The sequence below is a fragment of the Dipodomys spectabilis genome, unplaced genomic scaffold (genome assembly GCF_019054845.1).
Source record: "Dipodomys spectabilis isolate Male_0828 unplaced genomic scaffold, ASM1905484v1 ptg000108l, whole genome shotgun sequence".
Lineage (NCBI taxonomy): Eukaryota > Metazoa > Chordata > Mammalia > Rodentia > Heteromyidae > Dipodomys > Dipodomys spectabilis.
In genome coordinates, this window is record NW_024870785.1 from 10,842,641 (window position 1) to 10,863,250 (window position 20,610).

A 20,610-nucleotide genomic window follows, 5' to 3' on the forward strand; every position below is an offset into this window, starting at 1 on the left:
TCAAAGTGGTAGAGTGCTAGCCTTGAGGGAAAGCGCTCAGGGACAGTATCCAGGCCTTGAGTTCAAGCCCCACAACTGACCAAAGAAAAATCAGATTTATTGACCTCCTAAATGGCCATTGCTCTGACAACCAAAAGGGATATTACCTTTCAGTGTGCTGGTCCCGAAATCTCCCTAACAGGGGGTCCCATGGGTGAATCTGCGTAGACAAAACTTCCAACAGTCTTTCTGTGTCTTCAGCAGAGCTGTGAAGGATCACTTTGGAAGCACTTGGTGCGAGGGAGGAGCGCATGAATCAAAATGGCGCTCCCCTTTCAAAAGGAGCTGGAGAAATACAAGAACATCGATGAAGATGAGCTCCTTGGCAAACTGTCAGAAGAGGAACTGAAACATTTGGAAAATGTCCTCGATGACCTTGATCCTGAGGTGAGTGACGTGGAATCAGAGTGGAGTGGCACAAATCCGTCGGCTCTGAGTGCGAATTCTGCATTCTTCCTTCCTTGGTCCTCGGTCATTTACTTTGACAAATTCATGGAGAAGTTTGCAAATGTATTTCTTAGCTATCAGTTCCATGTGAATGAGGATTTTTTCCCCCCCATTGATTGAGGAAAAACATTAATCTAACTTAGGGAAAGAAAGGATTTGCAAAGTAATCTACTAACCTCAAATACATTTTTTTAACCTCAAATGCATTTGGGAAGGGGGCAGTACTGGGACTTGAACTCAGGACCTCTCATTCTTCCTTAGCATTGTCACTCAAGGCTGGGCATTCTTCCACTTGAACGATACCTCTACGTCTGCCATAATACAGAAAATAACTTGAAATCTGTGACAATCGTATGAAAATAGATTAGAATGACTATAAATCTAATATCAAATAGATTTAAATGGGGCTCTGAATTACTTTTTCTTCTTGTTGTTGGCTGAGGGGTTTTGAACTCAAGGCCTACATGTGTCTCTGAGCTCTTTTTTGCTCAAGACTAGCACTCTACCTCTACCACTTTGAGCCACAGCTCCACTTTCTAAATTTCTTTATGAGTGGGTTTTTTTTTGTTAGTCATGGGGCTTGAACTCTGGGTCTGGGCGCTGTCCCTCGGCTCTTCAGCTCAAGCTTAGCTCTCTACCACTTGAGCCACAGCACCACTTCCGGCTTTTTTTTTTTCTTTTTGCTTATGTGGTGCTGAGGAATCAAACCCAGGGCCTCAGGCATGCAAGGCAAGCGCTCTACCACTGAGCCACCTTCCCAGCCCCTCTCATGGACTTTTCTGCCTAGGCTGGCTTCCTTAGATCTCCTCCTGAGTAAGTAGGATTACCATGCTCGTCTGGCAAAAAAACAACTCTTTGAGACTCCATCTTCAATTAACCAGCAAAAAAAAAATTCTAGAGGCATGGTTCAAGTGGTAGAACACTAGCCATGAGTAAGAAAGCTAGATTGCAAGGCCCTGAGTGCAAGCTCTGGTACTAGTGTGAGTGTGCACAGACACACACAGACACACACACAGACACACACACACACACACACAAACACACACACACACGGAAGTAACAGAGGGTCAATTCAACAGACATCCATCCTTCTGCTCAACCTCTGTCTTGTCAGAGTGCAACACTTCCGGCTGGATTCCGACAGAAGGACCAGACACAGAAAGCGGCCACTGGTCCATTTGACCGGGAGCACCTCCTCATGTACCTGGAGAAGGAGGCTTTGGAACAGAAAGACCGGGAAGATGTTGTGCCCTTCACTGGAGAAAAGAAAGGTCAGGAAAGCTAGTCTTACCATGTTGCATTGGAGAGGGGTCCTGATCTGGAAGTTGGAACTGAGCTGATGAACTGGTTACCATATCTTAACACATTATGGCTGAGTTAGGTGTTAGTTCCCACCTGTAATACTGGCTACTTAGGAGGCTGAGATCTGAGGATCATGGTTCAAAGCCATCCCAGGCAGCAAAGTCCAGGAGTATCTTATTTCCAGTAAATCAGCAAAAATCCACAGCTCCACTTTCAGATTTTGGGGAGTTAATTGACCATAAGAATGTCTTTGGGGAGGGGGTGAGGGGTGGGAGATGGGAAGGGGAAACAAAGGAGGAGGCAACAATGCTTGATAAGAAATGTACTCATTATCTTGCCCATGTAATTGTAACCCCTCTGTATGGTATTTTCACAAAGAAAGAAAGAAAGAAAGGAAGGAAGGAAGGAAGAGAGAGAGAGAATGTCTTTGGCGCCTAAGCCCAGAGTTCAAGTTCCACAACCGACCAAAAAAAAAAAGAATGTCTTTGGGAGCCGGGCACTGGTAGCTCACATCTGTAATCATAGCTACTCAGGAGGCTGAGATCTGAGGATGGCAGTTGGAAGCCAGTCCAAGCAGAAAAGTCCCCATGAGACCCTTATCTCCAGTTAACCACTCAAAAACTAGAAGTGGTTCTGTGGATCAAGTGGTAGAGCGCTAGCCTTGAGCACAAAGAAGATCAGGTACAGCACCCAAGCCCTGAGTTCAAGCCCCACAACCGACAAGAAAAAAAAAGATAGGATTAAAATATAATTATTAGCTGGGCACCAGTGGCTCACTCCTGTAATCCTAGCTACTCAGAAGATTGAGGTCTCAGGATCGTGGCTCAAAGCCAGCCTGGGCAGGAAAGTCTGAGACTGTTATCTCCAAATAATCCAGTGCCCAGGTCCAGAGTTCAAGCCTCAGCACCAGTTAAAAAAAAAAAAGAAAAGAAAAGAGTCTCTTTGGTTTATCTGCCCAGGCTGGCTTTGAACCTCGATCATCAGATCTCAGGCTCTTGAGTTGCTAGGATTATAAGCTAGAGCCTGCTGTACTGTGTACTTCCTGTAGGAGTACATAATATTTTGTTTTTCTTCTGATTTAAAGGGAGAGTCTTTATACCCAAAGAAAAGCCTGTAGAAACTCATAAAGAAGAAAAAGTGACCTTGGACCCAGAACTAGAAGAAGCTCTGGCCAGTGCCTCTGACACTGAACTCTACGACCTGGCAGGTTAGTCTTCCCGCAGGCTCCGGGCCCTCCAGGCACTTCTGGCTTCTAGCTTTGTCTGGTACAGACTCAGCCGCTGTGTAGCTGTGAGACTTGGTGACTGAACCACTCTGAAACACTTCGCTGTAAAATGCTCATTTAGTGCCCATTCTCCAAAATGGCTACCGAGAGAAAATCAAGAAAAAATTATGGGAACTTGGAGGATAAAAAGACAGCCCTTTGGTTCCCCAAGAGCTTTCAGATTAAATTGTTTTTTGTTTTTGTTTTTGTTTTTTGTATTTGGTTGGTCATGGGGCTGAACTCTGGGCCTGGGCACTGTCCCTCAGCTCTTCAGCTCAAGGTCAGCACTCTACCACTTGAGCCACAGCACCACTTCCGGCTTTTTCTGCTTATGTGGTGCTAAGGAATTGAACCCAGGGCCTCATGCATGCAAGGCAAGCACTCTACCACTGAGCCACCTTCCCAGCCCTTAGATTGGTTTTTATTCTTGTTTTTGGTTTTTTGTTGTTGTTATTGTTGGTCGTGGGGCTTGAACTCTGGGCCTGGGCGCTGTCCCTCAGCTCTTCAGCTCAAGGCTACCACTCTACCACTTGAGCCACAGCGCCACTTCCAGTTTACTGGTGGCTTATTAGAGATAAGAGTCTCACAAACTTTCCTTCCAGAGCTGGCTTTGAACCTCGATCCTCAGATCTCAGCCTCCTGAGTAGCTAGGATTACAGGTGTGAGCCACTGGCATCCAGCTTTGTGTGTGTGTGTGTGTGTGTGTGTGTGTGTGTGTGCGTGTGTGTATGCGCGCGTGTGCATGTGTGCACACGTGCATGCACATGCCAATATGGGGCTTGAACTCAGGGCCTAGGCACTGTTCCTTTAGCTTTTTTTGCTCAAGGCTGGCACTCTACCACTTGAACCACAGCTCTACTTCAGGCTTTTTGCTGATTAATTGGCCATAACAGTCTCAAGAACTTTGTAACCCAGACCGACTTCCAGTCATGATCCTCAGATCTCAGCCTCCTGAGTATCTAGGATTGCAGGTGTGAGCCACCAGTGCTCAGATAAAGCACATTTTCATTCCTTCTGGGATGATGTCAGTGGTTAATTCCACATGTTTGAACATCCCTGGAGAATTGGCCGCACCGAGGTACCCGGGGAAGAGACACCTGGCAGATACAGAGTGGCTTAGCCCTGTTGTTTCTGTGGAGAGATAGATCATTGGTTACTGCTACTCCCAAGGGTGGTCCGAGATTTCTATTGCGGTTGGCTGAAGGGAGAATGCAGGGCCGGACTTAAATTCCCAGGAAAATGCCTGAGGAGAGAAAAAAAGAAACACCCATCATTCCAAACAGGCTAGATCCTCAAATCCATGTAATCAAACAGAGAGATGATCCAACTGGACTAATGATCTGTGGGTACTCAGCCTCTCTCCCATGTCTGGAGTTCCCCAAAAGTTCTGGAGGGGAACCTGGCTGTGGATGGAGTGACCTGCTCCAGAGTCAATCTAGAAAATTGGAAGAATCTCTGGAAGTAGTTGGCCAACAGCCACTGAGGATTAGACAGGAAGTGCCAGAGGCAGGCCCGTTCTACATCTCAGGGGGAATGGTAATTATTCTCTTAAGACAGAGCATCCCAGGCTAGCCTCTCTAAATGTGGTTTCCATCCAAGGCTAGCTCTTAGCCACAGTTGTGTAGAGATTAATTCAAGCATCCAGATTGGAGCCGGGTAATGGAGGCCAAATTCACAGGAAACCTATAAAACAAAAGTTACAATTTAGAGCCGGGCACTGGTGGCTCACGCCTGTAATCCTAGCTACTCAGGAGGCTGAGATCTGAGGGTTGCGGTTCAAAGCCAGCCTGGGCAGGAGAGACCGTGAGACTCCTATCTCCAATAAACCACCAGAAAACCGGAAGGGGCGCTGTAGCTCAAGTGGTAGAGCGCTCGCCTTGAGCTGAAGAGCTGAGGGACAGCACCCAGGCCCAGAGTTCAAGCCCCACGGCCGACCAAAAAAAAAAAAAAGTTACAACTTAGGGTCAAATTAGGTGGCTTATGACTCTATTCCCAGCCACTCAAGAGGTAGAGGAAGATCTTGATTTGACATCAGCCAGGGAAAACAGTTAGTGAGATTCTATCTAAAACAAAAACCAAAAAACATACCACCACAATCACCGACAAAAACCCAGTAGCTCAGGAAACTGAGGCAATAGGATTGTGAATTTGAAGCCAGCCTGGAATACTGAATGAAACCCTGTCTCAAACAGTTGAGCTAGCATTATGAACATTAGTTTAGTTGGTACATGAACAGACTCAGGCATTTATTTAGTAAGTTTCCCAAGCTATACCAAGTTAATGTGTGACAATCAGGATTCAAATTCTAGCTGACTGCTCTATTTCTTTTTTTATTTTATTTTTGTTGGTCATGGGGCTTGAACTCGGGACCTGGGCGCTGTCCCTCAGCTCTTCAGCTCAAGGTGAATGCTCTACCACCTGAGCCACAGTGTCACATCTGGTTTTCTAGTCGTTAATTGGAGATAGGAGTCTCACGGACTTTCCTTCCAGGCTGGCTTTGAACTGTGATCCTCAGATCTCAGCCTCCTGAGTAGTTAGGATTATAGGCATGATTCATTAGCATCCAACAATTCTATTATTAATTATTATTAATTATTCCAGTTGTACCTGAGGTCTTATATATGCTAGGCAAGCACTCTACCACTGTTATATTCATAGTCCTTAGCTTTTTTGAGACAGAGACTTGCCATATAACCCAAGCTGACTTCAAATTCTCCTCCTCCTGCTTCTACTTCTTGAGTGCTGGGATTACAGGCATAAACCACCATACCCACCTGGTTTCTTTCTGTGCTGCCTCCTTTTTTAATATGTAGCTTACAGTAGAACTGATGGGGACTCAGAGTTTACTGCCTCTCACCTGGGATTTGCCTAGCAAATCGATTTTAGCCTGCCCCAGTGTGATTTTTCTGTGTGCTATACTGCCCTCTAGTGCAAGTTCAACATAGTACAGGAGAGAAACAACATGCTTGGTTAATTAACCTTGTGCTGCTAAGGTCACTTTTCTGCCCCACCCTGGGATTCTGAGCACCAGAAAGGAAACTTCTTGTTGCATTGAGAGATGAAGAGGATCACAATCTATCTGTTTGTGCTGCTAATATAAATGGTGCACTAACTATTATATAGTAATCTCTATCAAGTTAAAATCCTGAGACTCCATCTCCTCTTAAAAGATATGGAATGATTAGCTGGGCCCCAGTGGTTCATGCTTTGTAATTCCAGCCACTCAGGAAACTGAGGTCTGAAGATCACAGTTTCAAGCCAGCTAGGGCAGGAAAGTCTGTGAGGCTCTTACCTGCAATCAATCACCAAAAAGCTGGAAGTGGAGGTGTGGTTCAACTAGCAGAGCACTAGCCTTGAGGGAAGAAGCTAAGGGACAGCACTCAGGCCCTGATTCAAGCCCTAATACTAGAAATAATAAAAGAATTATAAGGCCAAGAGCTGGTGGCTCACATGTATAATCCTCCCTACTCAGGTGACTGAATAAACATCCAGGGGATCACAGTTGAAGCAAGTCCAGGCAGACAAGTTGTAAGACTCCATCTCCGATGAACCAGCAAAAATCAGGACTGGGTTCTGGCTCAAGTGGTAGAGCATCAGTCTAACACACGCAGTGCTGAGTTCAAACTTAGATGGCTAATAATAACTTAAAATAATTATAGAGCTGAGAGCTGGTAGCCTATGCCTGATTACAGGCTACTCAGGAGGCTGAGATCTGAGGATCAGGGTTCAAAGCCAGCCCAGGCAGAAAAGTCTATGAGACTCCTATCTCCAATAAACCGCCAGAAAACTGGAAGTGGTGCTGTGGCTGAAAGTGGTTGAGCGCTAGCCTTGAATTGAGGAGCTGAGGGACAGCGCCCAGGCCCAGAATTCAAGCCCCAGACTGACCAAAATAAAAAAAAAGAGAGAGAGAGAGAATAATTCAAGGGTAAATTAAGATTGTAAATATGCTAATGAGTTTCTCTGAATGTAATGCTTCCTTCCACGTTGTTGGTTTGGTTTTTAGCTGTCCTTGGAGTCCACAATTTGCTCAACAATCCAAAGTTTGATGAAGAAACAACCAACAGCAAAGGCGGCAAGGGGCCTGTGAGGAGTAAGTCCCGTGGGATGCAGGACCTCCAGGAGGAGAGGGGCCTGGTGACTTGTTGGGGTTCAGAACAATGGAGCCAGAGTAGAGAAGCAGAAAATGGGGGGCTCAGTCTCAGGGCAGCTAGTGCCAGCCCATAGTTTTTCCAGAACACACTTTCTTAGTAGAATTGTTCTGTGAAAACGGGGAGGAAAAGTCAATAAAAACTGCTGCATGGGAGTGGAATGCCAGGGGCTCACGCCTGTAATCCTAGCCACTCAGGAGGCTGAGATCTGAGGATCCCAGTTCAAAAGAAAAACCAGTGAGAGCACAGGGCCCTGAGTTCAAGCCCCAGTACCAGCATACAAAATAAATAAAGAAATAAGTAAGACTTGTGTTCTAGATGTGGTCAAAGGTGAAAAAGTGAAGCCAATATTTGAAGAACCACCCAACCCCACGAATGTGGACGCCAGTCTGCAGCAGATCAAGGCCAATGACCCCAGCCTGCAAGAAGTCAACCTCAACAACATCAAGGTATGTTACTGGTGTCTGGCTCAGCCGAGCGTGAGGTCAGCTGGCTGACTGGCGTCTGCTTTCCCAGGAAATGGCAGTCTGTTGTAGTCACTGATTCGGAGACATGATATCCTTCTATAAAGAAGTGGGTCTCAAAGAAAATATTTGATTTTACTTTTTGTCGATCTTGGGGCTTGAACTTAGGGCCTAGATGCCATCCCTGAGCTTCTTTTGCTCAAGGCTAGCACTCTACCACTTAAGCTACAGCACTACTTCTGGCTTTTTCTGTGTATGTGGTGCTGAGGAATCGAACCCAAGGCTTTGTGCAAGCTAGGCAAGCACTCTACCACTAAGCTGCATTCCCAGCCCCTGCATATAATTCTTTTTTTTTTTTTGTCATTCATGGGGCTTTAACTCCAGGCCTGGGCGCTGTCCCTCAGCTCTTCAGCTCAAGGCGAGTACTTCACCATTTGAGCCACAGTGCCACTTCCAGTTTTTTCTGCTTATGTGGTGCTGAGGAATCGAACCCAGGGCCTCATGCATGCCAGGCAAGCATTCTACCACTGAGCTATCTTCCCAGCCCCCTGCATATAATTCTTAGAGATAGTGTCCAGTGCCCTTCTTGGACACTAGGTGGTGCTATTCGCACAGAGGAACATGACTTCAGCCACCTAAACATATACTGTATTTTTTTTTTTCTTTTTTTTCCGGTCATAGGGCTTGAACTCTGAGCCTGGGGGCTGTCCCTGAGCTCTTCAGCTTAAGGCTAGTGCTCTGCCACTTGAGCCACAGCACCACTTCTGGTAGTTTATTGGAGATAAGAGTCTCATGGACATTCCTTCCCAGGCTGGCTTTGAACTGTGATCCTCAGATCTCAGCCTCCTGAGTGGCTAGGATTACAGGTGTGAGCCATTGGTGCCCAGCTCTATATGGCATTTAAAAGTTGTGGAGGAGCTTTCAGTGTAACTCATGGAAGGGCACTTGCTTAGTATATATATTTATTATATAATACTTCATTATGTAGTATATGTATATATAATATCTTGGATTTGATCAGAAAACCAAAACAATAATAAGTTGTTCTCTTTTTTTCTTTTCTGGGTAGCAATCCTGGGGCTTAAACTCAGGGCCTGGGTGTGTCCCTGAGTGTTCAAGGCTAGCGCTCTACCACTTGAGCCAGAGCACCACTTCCTGCTTTTTAGTGGTTCATTAGAGATAAGAGTCTCACTGACTTTCCTGCCCACCCCAGCTTTGAACTCCAATCTCAGTTCTCAGCCTCTTACACGTACCTAGGATTACAAGCATGAGCCTCAGGCGCCTGGCAAAAGTTGTATGTATGTAATGTTGGGATGGGTATGCTATCCAATGGTTATCCCCTATCCCTGTCTTCTGTATGCTAGAACATTCCGATTCCAACCCTGAAGGAATTCGCGAAGGCCCTGGAGACCAACAGTCACGTGAGAAAGTTTAGCCTGGCTGCCACTCGCAGCAACGACCCCGTGGCCATGGTGAGTTAAACATTTAGAAACTCAACATGAAGTGTCGGAATTCACCGGAGGCTCTTTATATGTTATTTTCTCCATTGACAATCTAGATCTGTTCAACTTATTCTATTTGATGGTGTTCATACTGGGGCTTAAACTCAAGGCCTAAAGCATTGTCCTGGAGCTTTTTTTGTTTTTTGTTTTTTGTTTTTTTGGGGGGGGTCCAGTCATGGGGCCTGAACTCTGGGCCTGAGTGCTGTCCCTCAGCTCTTCAGCTCAAGGCTAGCGCTCTACCACTTGAGCCACAGCGCCACTTCCGTCTTTTTTCTTTTTGCTTATGTGGTGCTGAGGAATCAAACCCAGGGCCTCAGGCATGCAAGGCAAGCGCTCTACCACTGAGCCACCTTCCCAGCCCCCCCCCCCCCCCCCCCCCCGCCACCCCCCTCCCCCCCTGAGCTTTTTGTGTGTGTGTTTTTGCTCAAAGCTGGTACTCTATCACTTGAGCCACAGTTCTACATCCAGCTTTTTGGTGCTGAATTGGAGATAAGAGTCTCTCAGGCTCAGCCTGGCGCTGGTGGCTCACGCCTGTAATCCTAGCTACTCAGGAGGCTGAGATCTGAGGATCGCGGTTCAAAGCCAGCCCGGGCAGGAGAGACCGTGAGACTCCTATCTCCAATAAACCACCAGAAAACCGGAAGTGGCGCTGTAGCTCAAGTGGTAGAGTGCTCGCCTTGAGCTGAAGAGCTGAGGGACAGCGCCCAGGCCCAGAGTTCAAGCCCCACGACCGACAAAAAAAAAAAAAGAGTCTCTCAGGCTCGTAACTACAATCCTTAGGTTTCAGCCTCCTGAGTAGCTAGGATTACAGGTGTGGCCTACCAGCTCCCTGCCTTGATACCAGTTCCTGTGCTATTAACTAGAATGTTTTTGTTTGTAACACTTTTCAGGTTACTTTGACTGTTTGGAAACATCTACAGTAACTTCTCTGCACTTCAGTTTTTTTTTTTTCAGGGAATTGTGGTTTGCTGATAGAATCAAAGGAATGCTTATTGACCCAGAACCAGTTGACACATCTTACCGTAATTGCTCTCCTTCAGGGTTTGAAGAGAAAGCCTCTGGCCACATGGCTGGACAGATTGTAGAGGTCCAGCCCATATCTGGCTAAGCTGAGCCCAGACGGTTCCTGTGTCCTTGTCAGGAAAGAATGTTCCTATAGATTGAAAAATTGGTTCATTACAGGCATTAGCGATATGTGCCTGGGAATTTAAAAATAGCCCTAAAGTCCAAGCTTCAGAAGACTTTTTCTCTCTAAAGTTCAAACCCAGAGGCAACAAGATGCTTCTAGAATTCTATTGAGCGGAGGCAAAGGGGTGTGGATGATATCACATCTTCCCCAGGAGATGACTAAGGCTTAGGGAAGTTGAGTAACTTAACTAAGAATGCACAGCATATGAGGCCAAGTCGGGATGGCAAATGTAAGCCAGCTGTAATGGCTGAGCCACCGTACCCCATATGCCACAGATGCCTGGTAGTTGAAGAATATGCGTGACAATTGTTCCCGTTGAGTGCCAAGAGACAAAAGAAAACCCCAAAGTGGGGAAAAAAAAAAAAAAAAGAACCATACTACCACATACCACAGTGCAACTTCTGGTTTTTTCTGTGGTTAATTGCAGACAAGAGTCTCACAGACTTTTCTACCCAGGTCGGTTTTGAACCTCGATCCTCAGATCTCTGCCTCCCAAGTAGCTAGGATTACAGGCGTGAGCCACCAGCACCCAGCTCAGACTAACCATTTTTCAAAGTCTCAGTAGCTTCAAATTTCAGGTAGCTACCATCTGAATAGCCCAGAAAATTGTACTTTCCGTAGAGTACAGAAAACAAAAACTTTTCTCTTTAAAAATGTATTTCTACTCTTAATTATTTGCAAAACACTTAGGAAATCTTATCTCTGTTTTACTACCATTCTTATCCCTGGCACAAGAATAAATGTTCAAATATTGGCTGAGCAGAAGTGAACTTGGGGTATAGAGCCCAGGGTTTTGTTCTGAATGAGAAAAGTATTTTCTCAAGTTTAAAAGAAATGAGCAAGATCTTGGCTGCCTGCCAATTTTTATTTTTTGTACAAAACTCATTGCTATTACATTTTATTGTTCTAAAACCCAAAGAAAATCCCAAAGTTTGATACATTCCTTTCTGGGGATGTAGTTTAGTGATAGAGTGCTTATATGGCAGATATAAGGCCCTGGTGTTGATCCCTAGAATAATAAGAATAACACCACCAACAACAATAAGAATAATAATGCATTTAGATGGGTGCTGGTGGCTCACGCCTATAATCTTAGTTACTCAGGAGGCTGAGATCTAAAGATCATGATTCAAAGCCAGCCTGGGTAGGAAAGTCTGTGAGACTTTTACCACCAGAAAATCAGATGTGTTGCTGTGGCTCAAGTGGTAGAGCACTAGCCTTGAGCACAAAGAGGCTCAGTGACAGCACCTAGGCCCTGAGTTCAAGCCCTACGACTGTCAAACCATAATAACAATGCATTTATTTATTTATTTACTTACATGGTTGGTTGGTTGTGGGATTTGAACTTTGGGCTTAAGTGCTGTCCCTGAGCTCTTCAGCTCAAGACGAGAGCTCTACCACTTGAGCCACAGCATCACTTCCAGTTTTCTGGTGCTTAATTGGAGATAAGGATCTCCCAGGGACTTTTCTGCCCAGGCTAGCTTTGAACTATGATCTTCGGATCTCAGCCTGTTGAGTAGCTATGGTTATAGGCATGAGCCACCAGTACCTGCAGCAATCATTGTACTTTTTTTTCTTTTTGTTGGTCGTGGGGCTTGAACTCTGGGCTTGGGACCTATCCCTCAGCTCTTCAGCTTAAGGCAAGTGCTCTACCGCTTAAGCCACAGTGCCACTTCCGGTTTTCTAGTGGTTTATTGGAGATAAGAGTCTCGGAACTTTCCTGCTGGGGCTGGCTTTGAACTGTGATCCTCAGATCTCAGCCTCCTGATTAGCTAGGATTACAGGCGTGAGCCACAAGCGCCTGGCTTCATTGTTCTTTTAAGTTAATTTTTTTTCCTTGGAGAGGAGAATAACCTAAGGAAGGGTTTGTGGTTTTTATTTACTTTTCTTTTCTTTCTTTTTTTTTGTTGTTGTTGTTGGTCCTGGGGCTTGAATTCAGGGCCTGGGTGCTGTCCCCTGAGCTCTTTTGCTCAAGGCTAGCATTCTAGCTCTTTAATCCATAGTGCTACTTCTGGTTTCCTGGTGGTTAATTGGAGATAAGAGTTTCAGGGACTTTCCTACCCAGGCTAGCTTTGAACCATGATCCTCAGATCTCAGTCTCTTGAGAAGCTAGGATTATAGGTATGAGCCACCAGTGCCTAGCAAGGATGATTTTCTTTATATATAATTTTAAAAAATCTATTTATTTGGAGATGTGAGGGGTTCACTGAATCAACCTTTAGATACCCTAATTCATGATTATGGTTTTTTATTTTTGCATGCTAAGGCTTTTGCAGATATGCTGAAAGTAAACAAGACCTTGAAAAGTCTAAACGTAGAGTCCAATTTTATCACTGGAACTGGGATCCTGGCCCTGGTGGATGCATTGAGGGAAAATGACACATTGACAGAGATCAAGATTGACAACCAGGTAAGGATGAGTAAGCACGAGGGCACACAGGAAGTAGGGGACGTGCATGCGCAGCTGGGTTGCTGGGCAAGGGAGGAGAGCAGGGATATTCATATTCAGAGCAGGCTGAAACACAAAGTTGTACTGTGATTCCTTATGCTGCTCTGGCTTTTCCTGAAATTTCTCACAACTTCCTTCATGACAACAAGGCATATTATCAGTTAAACAGTGCAGAGTGGGTCAGTCTGAGACCTAATGACACACAACACACGCTATGGTGACAGGCAAAGATGGTTCAACCACCATCATCTTTTCCTTTTAGTGTGCCTCTCAATCCAGTGCTCTCTCAGTCTTGCTTTTGCCTTTCTCTGGGACTCTGGCCAGAAGGAGAAAGCAGGGGGACATTTCTTGTCTTTGGTTGGAAACTGCTAGAATAGAAAGAATAGATCCAAAAGGCAGACCCAAGCTTGTATATTCTGGTGCTGGTTGCTGCGAGCCTGTTGCAAAGAGCCAGGGTTCTAAATGATGATCTGGTTTAAAGTAGCAGGTCACAATCCAAGTGGGATCAAAATCTCCTCTGCCACCTCATTCCTCGGGTCTCCCACACCCAGCCAAAGCAGGGCGACCACTTTCTGTGGCACCCAGACCTCAAGCTGGGAAGGAAGAGTCTGTGAGACTTTTACCTCCAATTAGCCACCAACAAGCCAGAAGTGGAGTTGTAACTGAAGTGGTAGAGTACCAGCCTTGAGTGAAAAAGCTAAGGGATGTTATTCAGGCCCCAGAACTAGCACACACACACACACACACACACACACACACACACACACACACACACACACAAAACAAAGCCAAGCGCTGGTGGCTTGTGCCTGTAATTCTAGCTATTCAGGAGGCTGAGATCTGAGGATCCTGTTCAGAGCCAGCCTGAGCAGAAAAGTCCTTGGGAGACTCTTATCTCCAATTAACCACCAGAAAACCAGAATTGGTGCTGTGCTCAAAGTGGTAGAATGCTCCCCTTGAGCAAAAAGACCTCAGGAACGGCATCCCGTCCCTGAGTTCAAGCACCCGGACTAACAACAACAAAAGGAAAGTGAGTTTCCTCCCTGGTGTGTGAATTTGAAAGAAAATAATCTCTAAACTTTCTCAGGTTGGATGAAACCCTGAGACCAACTGCTGGCTATGTAAACCCAGGAGGCCTAATGTGTATTCTTACCCCCAAGGCCTGCACCACCCCAGCAGGCCCCAGTAACCACAGGCCACTGAGTCAGCCCCAGTCCCACTGAGCGTGAACTCTGTGATGTAGACTGAGGAAACCCCAGGGAGCTGCTAAAGAAATCTGGTTTTAGCCGGGCGCTGGTGGCTCACGCCTGTAATCCTAGCTACTCAGGAGGCTGAGATCTGAGGATCGCGGTTCAAAGCCAGCCCGGGCAGGAGAGACCGTGAGACTCCTATCTCCAATAAACCACCAGAAAACCGGAAGTGGCGCTGTAGCTCAAGTGGTAGAGCGCTCGTCTTGAGCTGAAGAGCTGAGGGACAGCGCCCAGGCCCAGAGTTCCAGCCCCACGACTGACCAAAAAAAAAAAAAAAAGAAATCTGGTTTTTCCTTTTTTTTTTTTTTAAGTTTACTGATTCATTCATTCTTTTAAAAACCCAACATTTTGCCAGATGCCAAAAGCTTACACCTGTAATCTTAGCTACTCAGGAGGCTGAGATCTGAGGATCATGGGTTGAAGCCAGCCCAGGCAGGAAAGACTTATGAGATTCTTATTTCCAACTAATCACAGAAAAAGCCAGAAGTGACACTATGGCTCAACTGGTAGAGCACTAGCCTTGAGTAAAAAAAAGCTCAGGGATAGCACCAAAGCCCAGATTTCAAGCCCCAACCACAGCAAAAAAAAATTTTTTTAATCCAATTTTTAAGAAATGTTTGGATGCCCCAAAATCTGTCTATCTACCTATCTAAATCAGGCGCTGGTAACACACTCCTGTAATTCTAGCTTCTCAGGAGGCTGAGATCTGAGGGTTACAATTCAAAGCCAGCCTTGTCAGGGAAGTCTTTGAAACTCTTATTTCCAATTAACTACGAAGAATCTGAAAGAGGTGCTGTGGCTCAAGTGGTAGAGTGCTAGCCTAGCTCAGGGACAGCACCCACCCCCTGAGTTCAAGCCCTGGGACCAGCACAGACACACACACACACACACACACACACACACACACATACCACCCAGCCCCTGAGTTTTAAGCCTTAGGACCAGCACACACACACACACACACACACACACACACACACACACACACACACACAAGCACACACGCACACACGCCCCAAACTGAGAAAGATACATGTCTTGTGTCACATGACTTCCTCCTCCCACACTCTCTTTTCGGGGGTGTGGTTCTAGGTTTTTTTGTTTGGTTGTTTGGTTGGTTTTTTGTGGGTTGTGGGGCCTGAACTCTGGGCCTGGGCGCTGTCCCTCAGCTCTTCAGCTCAAGGCAACCACTCTACCACTTGAGCCACAGTGCCACTTCCATTTTTTTCTGCTTATGTGGTGTTGAGGAATCGAACCCAGGGCCTCATGCATGCCAGGCAAGCGCTCTACCACTGAGCCACCTTCCCAGCCCAGTATTAGGTTTTTTGTTTTTGTCTTTATGTTGATACTAGGACTTGAACTGTAGGCCTGGGCATTCTCCTTTAGGTTTTTTCCTCTCCAGGTTGGTGCTTCCTTAGACTCTGTCGAAAGAAAAGGACCCATTGGTTGATGATCTTTAATTACTTTGCGTATAATTTCCAAAATAGGAAATTTGCCAGTTGAATTGATTACTATAAGACAATTTCATCATTTAAAAGCATCCTATATCCTATATCCCAGCTCTTCAGAAAGCAGAGATTGGAAAGATCACTTTAAGTCCAGCCTGGGCAAAAAGTTAGCAAGATTCCATTTCCACAAACAAGACAGGCCTCCATAATGGTTCAGGTCTATAACCTCAACTACTTGGGGAAGTGTTAAGTAAGAATCAAGGTCTCAGGACAGCTTGGGAAAAATCTTGAGACCCTACCTGTAAAAGGTCAGGGGGGCATAGCTCAAATAGTAAAGTGTCTGCCTAGAAAATGCAAGGCCCGGGGCTGGGAAGGTGGCTCAGTGGTAGAGCGCTTGCCTTGCATGCCTGAGGCCCTGGGTTCAATTCCCCAGCACCACGTAAGCAAAAAGAAAAAAAGCCGGAAATGGCACTATGGCTCAAGTGGTAGAGTATTAGCCTTGAGCTAAAGAGCTGAGGGACAGCGCCCAGGCCCAGAGTTCAGGCCCCACGACCGGACCCAAAAAATAAAAAAAAAGAAAAAGAAAATGCAAGGCCCTGTGTTCAAACCTCAGTTTTGATCAGAGAAAGAGGGAAAAAAAAAAAAAAAGACCCTGTGTTTAAACTCTTTTTTGATACTGGGATGATTAGAAACACCACATATTAACGATACCTTAATGCTACTTCTGGAGTCAGTTTTTTCTTCACAAATGATCTGCTTAGCGTAGGACCAGCAGATTCAGCTCTCTGTCTGGATTTTGCTTCTAGTTAAGGAGCAGGACATAAATGACTATCTAGGAGACCATGGCTCCCGTGGCTTTGTCTCTTTTAGTTTGAGATTTGTATTTATCTTATTTTATTGCCTCTTGGCATGTTAGTGGCAATAGATAGGCTCTCTGCTACACATGTAACACTTTTCCTCTTTCTTCTGGGTGGTCCTTCCACCTGCCACCAGAGGCAGCAGCTGGGGACCGCTGTGGAGATGGAGATGGCCCAGATGCTGGAGGAGAATTCCCGGATCCTCAAGTTCGGATACCAGTTCACCAAGCAGGGGCCCCGGACAAGGGTGGCAGCTGCCATCACCAAGAATAACGACTTGGGTAATGCAGTCCTGACAGGCGCCGGTGGCAATGGGGAGAGCATGTGGCCTATTCACTTTTCTCCTTCAGATACATCGCAGATAGCATGCTGTCTCCAAGCCCTGCATCAAAGGCACCTTATCTTCCACTCATGGGAGTTTTTGTGTTCCAAATAGTCATTAAGATTTCCACATAGCAGCCTGGCACCAAGTGGTTCATGCTTGTAATCCTAGCTACTTGGGAGGCTGAGATCTGAGGATCATCCTTCAAAACCAGCCCTGATGGCTCACGCCTGTAATCCTAGCTACTGAGGAGGCTGAGATCTGAGGATCACAGTTCAAAGCCAGCCCCAGCAGAAAAGTCTGTGAGACTCTTGATTTTTTTTTTTTTTTGGCCAGTCCTGGGGCTTGAACTCAGGGCCTGGGCACTATCCCTGAGCCTCTCTACCACTTGAGCCACAGTACCATTTCTGACTTTATCTGTGTATGTGGTGCTGAGGATTCGAATCTAGGGCTTTGTGCATGCTGGGCAAGCACTCTACCACTGAGCCACATTCCCAGCCTGTGAGACTCTTATCTGTAATAAACCACTAGAAAACCCGAATTGGCACTGTGGCTCAAGCGGTAGAGTGCTCGCCTTGAGCTGAAGAGCTCAGAGATAGCACCCAAGTCCAGAGTTCAAGCCCCATGACTGACAAAAAAAAAAAAAAAAAACAGCCCGGGCAGGAAAGTCTCTGAGACTCTTTATTTCTAACTGGTCAAAAGCCCAAAGTGGAGGTTGTGGCTCAAGTGGTAGAGCACCAACCTTGAACAAAAAAGCTAAGGGACAGCACCTAGGTTCTGGATTCAAACCCCAGTACTGGCACCAAAAAAAAAATTAAATAACTTGTATCTTTTTGTGAGATTTGGTTTTGTGTGTCTGGAATTTTAAGAAATACCCCTTTCAACCTTTTTCTGTTTCTCACCTAGTTCGTAAGAAGAGAGTTGAAGCAGACCGAAGGTAAATGTCTGTGAGAAGATGGAATCTTTCACCATGCAGCTGGTGACAAGTGGAACCAAACTCTTCTCTCCATGGGACCATTTGATCAAAGGTCACTCATTTCCGTTAACCATACAACTAATCATTTAATTGCTACTCTTTCTGACCATAACTTATTGATATGGGATTCTTAGATGCATACAAGTGTTTTTCTCGCTTGTCTGTACCTCTAGCAATTTGTACGAGGTGACGGGTGCAGATCGTGGACAGTGGTGACCCTGAAACATGACTTAAGCCACTATCCCACACGATTCTCTTTGCTTTGTCTCATGCACACTTTTTTAAACATTGAAAGGGATTTTAGTGTCCACTATGTGCTTGTAACTGTGATTCTGGTAGAGGCCTATCTCTGTTTACATGCCTAGCTCTGAGTTAGGCTAAATAGTCACAAAGTGTTCTGCTTACCGCATAAGAAGTTAGTATTGCCAATCTTCCCATTCGAGGAGAAAAATGTGACCCAGTTAGCACAACTCCTCCCTCAGATGCCCACTTAATTGAAGATGAAAGTTATTACTGTCATAAATAAGACAACTTGATGACTCTTGAAAGCCAGGCCACTGGTGGCTCACACTGTCATTGTGATTACTCAGGAGGCTGAGATGTTTGGATCCTAGTTTAAAGTCAATCTAGGCAGAAAAGCCCAAGAGACTCTTTATTTCCAGTTAACCAGCAAAAAAGCCTGAAGTGGGAGATATGGCTCAAGTAGTATATGCCAGGCTTGAGGAGAAAAAACTAAGCAAGAGTAAAGTTACTGAGTTCAAACCCCAGTACTAGCACCCAACACAAAACATTATGACACATGCACTATTAGCCTATGTTTATTAACCCACAAATTTACTTTCAAGCCAGATCAGCAAAATGAATTCTTGTATCTACCATGACTGACTCCTTAACCTAAATTAAATCTTTTATATGACTCTAATGGATAATTCTTTACAAAGCTATATAAAGTTATCCAGACATGATGGGAAAGTGTCAAATTAGTAAGAGAGAATTTTACAACTGTACATTCCTAAATCAAATGATAACGATTGCACTTTAACCAAGGTTGTTTAGCACACAAGGTTGCATTAGTCCGAAAGCTTTAAAAGCACGTATTTTTGCTGTATGTGATATAGAAAAAGATTACAGGGTGAAATGTAAACATTCAGATTCATTATACAGATTTCTGTCCTCATGGCACGATCCATCCCGGCATTGGAAAACATAGGGAAAAAAATATAAATTATCACTTAGTGCTGGTTGTTCATGCCTGTAATCTTAGCTACTCAGGAGGCTGGGATCTGAAGATCATAGCTCAAAGCTAGCCAAGGCAGGAAAGTCTGTGAGACTCTTATCTCCAATTAACCATCAAAAATCCAGAAGTGGAGCTGTGGCTCAAGTGGTAGAGTGAAGGCTCTTTGAGCAAAAACGCTCAGGGATAGCACCCAGGCCCTGAGTTCAAACCTCAGGATCAGGGGGAAGAAAAAATATATATATATAATATATGCATATTATATATATATATCACCACTGAGACAAAGCCCATGGAAATCCAACTAAGATGATGATGGTAATCTTTTAATGTTATGGTGTGACAGTGTGATGAGACATTAAATCAACAGGTGATAGAAGCAGCATTTTTCACATGACAGTTGTCACAGGTCACAATTTGTTAGCTTGCCAGGTGCCTGGGTTGTGATGAGGTTGTATGTCATTTCCCAAGGGTCCCCCCCCCCCCCCCGCCTTCTCTCTCCCTTTCTTCTTCCTTTCTCTTCAGCTCATCCTTTAATTTTTTTCTGTGTTTTTTTTTCCCTGAGCTTTATAAAAATGACATCTCTTGTGCCAATGACATTCAGAGCTTAAAGAAACTGCTGACCCTAGCAGAGGTAGGCCCCAATTGGTCAGTAACTGGCAGTTCTCGAGCTACTTGTTAGAAGCACAACAAGCTAATGGGGAAAACACTAATATACTACACTTGTTAGTTTGACAAGCACATGGACTCAGCTTGTAGGAGTCCTTAAAAAACAAACAAACACTATATATTAGCCAGGCTGCGCTGGCTCAAACTGATATCTGAGGATCATGGTTCAAAGTCAGCCTGGGAAAGAAAGTATGTGAGATTAAAAAAAAAAAATCTCCAATTAGCCAGCACAAAAAAACAAACAAACCTGGAAGTGCTGGGCACTGGTGACTAATGCCTGTAATCCTAGCTACCCAGGAGGCTGAGGGCTGAGGATGGGGGTTTGAAGTTGGCCTGAGCAGGAAATTCGTGAACTTGTTATCTCCCAATAAACTTCCATAAAAGTCCAAAGTGGTAGAGCACTATCCTTGAGCAACAAAAGCTCAGGAACACTACCCAGGCCTTGAGTTCAAGTCCCAGGACTGGCATCCCCTGAGCCACCCCCTCACCCCTGCAAAAAAAAAAAAAAAAAAAAGCTGGTGTCTCACCTGTAAATCTTAGCTACTCTGGAAGCTGAGATCTGAGGATCACGGTTCAAAGCCAGCCCAGGCTCGAAAGTCCTTGAGACTCTTATCTCCAATTAACCACTAGAAAACCAGAAGTGGTGTGGCTCAAGTGGTAGAGTGCTTGCCTTCTGCTGAATAGCTGACAGACAGCACTCAGGTTCAGAGTTCAAGCCCCACAACCAGCAGAAAAAAAAAAGCTAGAAGTAAAGATATGGCTCAAATGGTAGAACACCAATCTTGAGCAAAACAAGTCCAAGTAAGTGTGCAAGGCCATGAGTTAAAGTCCCAATCCCAGGAAAGAAAAAAGAAAAAAAAAGATTGTTTGTAACCAATGGGTGGATTGTATACATTTTAAATGTATGTATTTTAAAAATATGCATCTTTTGGTTACCCTTGGGAGAACCATTTCTCCTGAGTATCTTTCCATCTCTGTCTTTGAATTTGTCATGGTCCCTCTTGTCTTTATCTCTAAGAAAATCTTGACTCTGGAAAATATTCTCTACAG

At 45.1% G+C, this 20,610-nt stretch overlaps 1 protein-coding gene across 1 annotated transcript; it reads left to right on the plus strand.

The window, feature by feature from the left end:
- Positions 1–300: 300 nt before the first annotated feature.
- Tmod2 (tropomodulin 2) lies at positions 301–17,880 on the plus strand. The gene is made up of 9 exons (XM_042687723.1): positions 301–426; positions 1,601–1,757; positions 2,873–2,995; positions 7,056–7,142; positions 7,519–7,649; positions 9,029–9,136; positions 12,622–12,765; positions 16,496–16,640; positions 17,588–17,880. Exons 1-9 carry the CDS (start codon positions 301–303, stop codon positions 17,620–17,622), a joined length of 1,056 nt encoding a protein of 351 aa, XP_042543657.1. The 3' UTR covers positions 17,623–17,880.
- Positions 17,881–20,610: the final 2,730 nt, after the last annotated feature.